The following is a 7,684-nucleotide window of genomic DNA, read 5'->3' on the forward strand; positions in this document are numbered from 1 at the left end:
TTTACCGTTAATCTAGACTTTTACCTATGCATTGTCTCACTTATATAGGCATATACAGTTAGAAACACATAGCTTAACATTACATTCCAACTTTTCCGCTTGTTAAATATTTTTTTCTAAAGATTTCTGCTAGTTAAAAGCTTAGTCGTTAACTTTTTCTCTTTTCGCTAAATATATATTGACTTTTGTTTAGTTCTTGCCATTTAAAATGACTTATATAATTTGACATTATTTACATATAGTACAAATAAATTCTAGCTCGCATGGATTTTAATACTCCTACATACATATGTACATGCATATACATATATTTCTATATGTTTTTGGAAATTATTTTAGTTTTAAATTTTCTAGGTCACTTTCACTTGTATAAATAATTAAAAAAATATACAGAAGTAAAGGTAAGCAAATAAAAATAATTAATTTAACGCCTTTCTTATGTTTCAAAATAAAATTTTGCGCTTGACTTTTGTTTGCTGTGTAGCCATAGCACATTTGCAGTCCAAACAAAGAGTGAAATTATGCAAACATACATAATTTTAAGTATGTATTTTTACATTTTTTTGTAAATAAGGAAAATATTTTTTTTTTTTTGTTTACCGAATTTCGATACAAATTGGGTATAAATTGGATACGAAATGGATACAAATTGGATACAATTCTGGTATATTTTAGGTAAGGAAAAACATTTGTTGAAAATTAAAACAAGCTGGATACAAATAACAACATTTTCGGTACAAATTGGGTATAAATTGTATACGAAATGAATAGAAATTGGATACAATTTCGGTATATTTTAGGTGAGGAAAAACATTTATTGAAAATCAAAATAACTTGGCTACAAATAACAACATTTTCAGTACTAATTCACAAAATTCGGTACGAAACATATCCAATTTCTGTGCCAATTAACAGATTTAGATACAAAGTAGTTACAATTTCAGCTCAAACAAATGCAATTTGATACAAAGTACTACAAGTATATACAATTTTGATAAGATTTAGATATATTTTGTTTATGAATTAGTCACAATTTGTATACAATTCGGTTACAATTTGGGCAAAAGTTAGCTACAAATTTCTAATACTCTATACCTTGCATGATTTTATTATTTCAATTACAATTTCAAATTGTGTAATCTGCTTAAGCTCACTTTCTTATTGGTAAAATTTAACATTTGTAACACACTTTTCGCGCTCAAGCCCATATTTTGGCCTTCTTAAGTTTTTAATTTCGGAAAAAAACTGCTATAATATAAATTTTGGACACATACACAACTAACTATGTATGCAAACTTGCTATAAATTCAACTGCTGGCGCGCGCGGCAGCTTAAAACGCCCACTAACAAAGCTCGTGGTTTCATGATAGAATTTTTTCAAACAAACGCTAGCATATTTAGAATCTATTAGCACATAAAAAACATATGTATATATATGTGTTTAAAGTATATACTTAATACTGACTGGTTGCTGCTGGTTTGACTGCAATGCGCTTACCGCTATGCTGTCATTTGTTGTTGCTGCTGCTGCTATTGTGTTGACGACTATGTCGGTGTCCATTTGCGGACTGCTGTAGCACTCGATTTACTGCTTTGTCAGCTGCCGGCCGTTTATGGACTGCACATTCGTGTCTGCGTTGCGTAGACCGCTGTATGCGCCTCTCAATATCGGCTTGGTACATAACATAGCTAAGCTGATGATTGACACAAGCAATTGTGCTAATACGCTGTCGGCGACGCTGTACCTTAGACTTTCGCTAGGCCTCCTGCCAAGGCTATGTTGCTGCTGCACAGCTCATACGTCGGCTGGCTCCACTTCTGCATCTTTGCCTTGCGCGCATGATTGTGCTGCAGCGCAGCCCAGATTCTTTGAACCTTGAAAGAAGATCTTAAATAGACTGCGCTTTGGCGTGAATTTGCCATTCGCCGCTGGCAGCGCTTCACTAATGCGCGCGGTGCCATTCGGTGAAATGCCATTCATGTTCAATACGTATGTGGCTTTGAGAGCGGTAGGTGTGTCACATGACTTGCTTGCAGTCTTTGGTGTAGCCTCTACTGCTGTTGTTTGCTGTTGCTGCAGCTGCTGTGACGTTGGCAGCGCCTGCTCTTTATCTGGTGGCGCGCCGAAATTGATGATAGTGCTGCAACTGCTGTTCGGGCGCAGGCCATGTATGCGCGCGGGACTGCTGTGACGGTTGGCGGCCGTTGCTACTGGCGGCACAACGGCGCTGCTGAGCGAATTCTGTGGTGTTAGAAATTTACAGGAGTTCAACGAATATGTGGATACTTTGCTGATGTTACGTCGAATGTTGGCGCCGTTGCGCGTGCCTGCGCAATGACGATTGAGAAAGCCACTGCCACGTCCGCTGGAACTGCTCTGACGCTGCAGCGAACGCTCACGTGTGCTGACTTCGAAACCGAAGAGCCGTTTAACGCCGCGGCGTACGCGTTTATTGCGATACGCAAATATGAACGGTGACGTAAGATTGCCCAGCAGCAGCATGAAGATGGCGAGCTGTGTGGAATGTTCAAAGTTGGCGCTGGGCAGGCGACTCTGCAGCAAAACCAGGAAGCCGAAAGGCAAATACGAAACCAGGAACATAATGATCACTAAAATGCTGATGCGCACCGTGCGCGACTCCTCGCGATACTTAAAGAGCGATGAGGCGTTCGAAAGGCGATGACGTAGCGTTGACATGTAGCTAAGCGCTTTCGGTGAGCTATGCGGCAGGCAAGGTATTTGCAACACGTGCGAGTGCTGGCGGTTGTGTGCGTTCGGTGACACAAAATGTTGTTGGCGTATGCCGGCGGTGGTGCTGTTGGTGGCGGTTTCGTGCGGATGCAACTCTGCATGGCCCAACAGGTGTGGCGAACAGCTGGTCTCCAGCGAATCTTGTGTATACTTATGTAGATTGGGCGAAGAGTGCACTTGACGTACACCTTCTAGTCTGTTCGTGTCCAGCAAATCCTGCGAAGATGTGCCGAGCAAAGGCAGCTGGCGTGCCGAATAATTGCGCTTGATTTCACCGCTCGCAGCTTGTAGCGTCAGCAGAATATTTTGATTACGATCCGCATAGTTGGGTTGCTGTGTGAGTGGCACCAGCGGTTCGGCATTGTAATCGCCGGATTCGAGTTGTGCCGCTTCATCGGACAAACCATCATCGGAGATGGTGGGCAACAGCACTTTGGCGGCGGAATCGCGACGCACACACACAGGCGAACTTTTACGATGATCAATCTGCATTTGTAGGCCGCCACGTTCACAAGCGCTGCCACCACCATTCGATGACGCCGACGAAACGGAGTTGCGATGTGCGCACATATTCGCATACTGCAGCGATGAGCTTTGCTGATGATGTGTCAAATTGAGCGCGCTTTGCAACAGCGGTGATGAACCATTCTGGCGCATGCGCAAGCCATTTTCACGCGCTTCGCTAAATATGCGCCAATACATGCCACACACGAAGCCGAACGGCAGCAATATGATGATGACGAAATAAACGCAGGCGAAGCTAATGCCAAAAATACTATTCGCGGAGCTCAAACTCATTTCCGCAAATCCTTGCTGCTCGTGCAGCACAGTTTTGGTGGTGAAATCGATTTCACGAAAGGCAGATAGCGCGCCAAACATCAAACCCACCACCCAAGTGAGCGCAATAAATATCCACGTCTTCAAACTGGATATGCGCGTATGATAGCGCAGCGGATCGGTGACGGCACACCAAGTATCGCCGACGACAAGCAGCACACCCAGCGCGCCCAAAGCGGCCGCCATATCGATGGACCAGCAACGTATATGTGGACGCGGCAGCAGCGCTGCCACGACATCTATAGGCGCTGCACTCGCCATCTCAGCATGATGATTCGCCTCTTCGATTTCGGTGATAACAATTGTATCGGTGCCTTCATCGATTGTCAACTCCTGACAATAAGTCGAATTGCACTTGTAAATTGTTTCAATGGTGCGCGCGTCGTGTGCGCTCGTCAAATTACGCCGCACAATAACGCCCTCCTGCTCCACCAATTTGCCATTATGCTTGATGGTCAACTGGCGATTACCCGGTTTGGCGAGTATCTCGATGCGATCATCGCTCGCCGTTGCGGCCAGTGACAATGTGGACGCATTAGCAGTGGCGGCGGCATCCTTGCTAGCGACGCGACGCGTTGCCTGACTGAGGAATAGTGTGGGCGCCAGTATGAGGCAGCCGATCAAATTGATCACCAGCAAATTGATGGTAAAACGATTGGCTGTGGTGCGCAGACCGGGCGTCACCCAGAACGCGCCCAAAGCCAGCAAATTGATGACGAACGAGAACAGCAATAGCGCGAATATTAGAAAATCTATGGCCATTATTTGTTGTAGCGGCGGGTGTGAGCGTTTAGCATGCGCTGTAAGAAATCAACGGGTTTCTTGTAGACACTGGTACTCAGCTGCACAGAAAATGTTCACTTTTATTTTTTAACGCTCTGTAATGTTTTCGCTTTTGTGGTTTTTGCTTAAATGTTGTAAATCTGTTGTGTGTTGGCAGCTGACGCGGCATTTGTACACGTTTTAACAAGAACAACAACAATGCAGTGTTTATAGAAACAAAGCGTGCGCGCGCGCGTGCGACGTTCTAAAAAGTTACGCGCTGCGCTAGTCCTCACTTGCAAATTTTCACTTTCAACTGTTTTTGTTGCTGGCGCTTAGTCAGCGTTTGCTTGCACGGCGCGCAGGGGCCTGTCGCACATTACAGGGAACTGGCAAAAACGTTTAACTGTTATTTTTTCCAAATAATCACACTCGTCTGTTAGTTTTTGTACTCTCGCGCGGTGCGTTTTTGCTTCGCGATTTTTCACGCCTGGTCACTCCTTTTGAACTGCGTGATCTGTCTAGTGACGCACGGGCGGTTGCACTTTCTTCACTTTTCTTCTTTTTTCTTGTTTTTGTAGCGGAAAGTTTTCATGCGCCAACAACTACACCATTACTTTGCTGTTTTCCGCTTAGTCAGTGCGTGTTTTTTTTTTATTTTTATTTTTTGTTTTTGGTATTGGTTAAAGGTTAGTTGGCCTTTGGCTAACTACTCTGCTTAGTGACTGCGCGTGTGAGTTTAGCGCTTTAATTGCACACTTTTCCAGCACTTGTAATCACTTGCTATACTTTTTTGTATGATTTGCAGTTATTTTTATAAAAATGTTATTTCAAGTTGGTAGTCACTGCCGCGCGTTAGTGTTGAAACTCCTCAATGTCTAGCGCGTACGCGTCTGCTTTGCGGGCTGTGACTTAAATTTATACAACTTTTAAACTTTGCATATAAGAACTATACATATATGTAGATGTATATTTTTTGTTATATTTATTATTATATTTTATGTTTATTTTTCAACTTTTTGCGCGCCACACTCAACCTCACTTGGACTGTTGTTGGCTTGCGGGGATTTTATACAAATTTAACTAAAAATCGTTTTTCTTGCGCTTTGTCGTTTTCTTGTTTTCAAATTTATGCACAATTCACAGGCGCGTTCACTTTATGACCAGTTTACTGGTCGCTTTGCGCATTTTGCTTTCGGCCGCTTTGCCAGCGCTTATTGTTAGTGCGAGCGTTTGCATTTGTTTCTTGCTTTTTTTTTTTTTTTTGTGATGTTGTCTACACACGCCACAAGATTGCCGAATTTTTAAACACAATTTCACGCAATTTTTTGTTGAACAAAATATAAATTCATTGTTTCACAATTCCAGTTGGCTGTTCGTTGGCGTTTGGCTTGGCAAACTTTTCTCAACTTGCAGCTGGCGTTTATGAGTTGGCGCTTTATATTGTAACACTTGGAAGATTATTGGTAAAAATTTAACGATTCAACTGAACGCTGCTAAGCGTTTACACTTTATACACATTTACTCAGCATTCAGTTGCACAAATAATAAAAATTTCTTGTACTTGTTTTTTTTTTTTTGCTGCTTTTGCGAATCGTATGTTTCGCGTTTGACCGTTTTCGAATTTCTTCACTTGGCAATTTCAACGAACTGCACTCCAAAACGTTTCAAGCAAAACTGTAGAGCGGTCGCCGCGCGCTAGCCATGTAATATAACCAATTGCCCAGCGCACGAATTTGCGAGCGACGCGTTGTTCGTATTTTCAATGTGAGCGCCGCTATGCGATCGCAGTGTTGGCAAACAGCTGAGCGCGCAAGTGGGTGGCTGTTTGACGTTGATCGCGCTCGCACTCGCGCCCAACAGGTAGAAAACGCCGTATCACTTGCGCTCACTACCGCTTTTATAAAGCGTACTGCTGCGCTGTTACGCAGCACTTTTCGTGATTTTGCGTTTCACAGAGCGCGCTGAGCACATTGAGCAGCAAGTTGATGCTCAAAATTTATGCGCGCGCTCTCACAAGCATGCAGCGCTTTAGTTGCTACAAGGCGTTCGTCTGTATAATGAAGTCCAGTGATTCTTGAAAAATTCCCACGATAGCTTGTATGTGTGCGCTGATGAGTCGACGTACCGTTGATTTGGCTTCTTTCTTTTTTGTTACTGCGCTAAGCATATATTGGCGCAAAMACACACACACACACGAATGTTTTGAATCATGCAAGCTAGCCACTGGTGTTTCCACAAGTCATTATATATTTTGTTTGTTGTTGGTGTTGCTTGTCGGCTACTTTGTTGTAAGTATCGCGCGCTGCACGAGTTATCTGCTCTCGCCAATTTATTGTATGCTGCGTTCACTTGCCGCTTGACTTGTTGGCTGTCGTTTCGTCTCTATTGACATGTGTGCACTTTAATTGTCCACTGGTGGTGGCGTATCGTTGGAATTTGTTGTAATTTTTCCACTTTTTTCTGCGTTGAAGTTACAAATTGATTAATTGTGTAGTTTTGTGCGCAGATATCAGTGGAAGTGGTGAAGTTGTCGCGCGCACGCTTTCAATTCACATTGGCGATCATGCCTTTTTGGCGTGTTCAGCCTCTGTCTGGGCGCGTCTTTTCTTCTGAAGTCTGTGCCGTTTTTTGTTACTGTTTTGCGTTATTCTTTCTTTTGCGCTTCTGGTCTCTTAAAATTTGCTTGCGGAAAATATCGTTGCGTGGTTGGGCTTAAACGTCAAGGGCTGCTTACTCGTCAGTTTTTAGTTTATTTTCGTTTGTAATGTTTGTGGTCTGTTTTTTAAGTTATTTACATTACTATTTTTTTCTTTGTATTACACTTTTGATATCACAAAATTTTATTATATTAAGAGTTATATTTTATTTTGTTAAATTAGTTGATATATACTTTTGAATGCTTAATTGAGTTTTTTTTTAATTTTAATATTATTTTCATTAAATTTAAAACTAATAATTTAGAATTTGATTAGAAGTATTTTTTTTTTAATTTAAAGTAATAATAATGCACTATATCTATTTTTTTTTTAAATTATTATTAATTATTTATAATTGTTGTGTAGTCTGTTTTTTCTTCTTGAAAATTATTTAAAGTTTGTTTTTATATTTTTATACATTTTTATGTTCTTTGTCACAATATACTTGAAACAAGGTTCAAACACATATTTTTAGATTTTTTTCAATAACTATCAATAAATTATAATAAATTTTAGAACAGTCAAACGTTCAGTTTTTTTCTACCAATAACATAAAACACAAAATTGTAAGTTATTTCTCAATAAAAATTAAAATTATTTAGATTTTTTTTTAATTAAAATTGTTAATTGAACA

At 41.2% G+C, this 7,684-nt stretch overlaps 1 protein-coding gene across 1 annotated transcript; it reads right to left on the bottom strand.

The window, feature by feature from the left end:
- Nucleotides 1–675: 675 nt before the first annotated feature.
- Nucleotides 676–6,009, bottom strand: LOC108970165. The gene has a single exon (XM_018935372.1). The coding sequence runs from the start codon at nucleotides 4,349–4,351 to the stop codon at nucleotides 1,796–1,798; it is 2,556 nt and encodes an 851-aa protein (XP_018790917.1). The 5' UTR covers nucleotides 4,352–6,009; the 3' UTR covers nucleotides 676–1,795.
- Nucleotides 6,010–7,684: the final 1,675 nt, after the last annotated feature.

This window comes from Bactrocera latifrons, unplaced genomic scaffold, assembly GCF_001853355.1.
Source record: "Bactrocera latifrons isolate USDA-ARS-PBARC rearing strain unplaced genomic scaffold, ASM185335v1 scaffold_289, whole genome shotgun sequence".
Lineage (NCBI taxonomy): Eukaryota > Metazoa > Arthropoda > Insecta > Diptera > Tephritidae > Bactrocera > Bactrocera latifrons.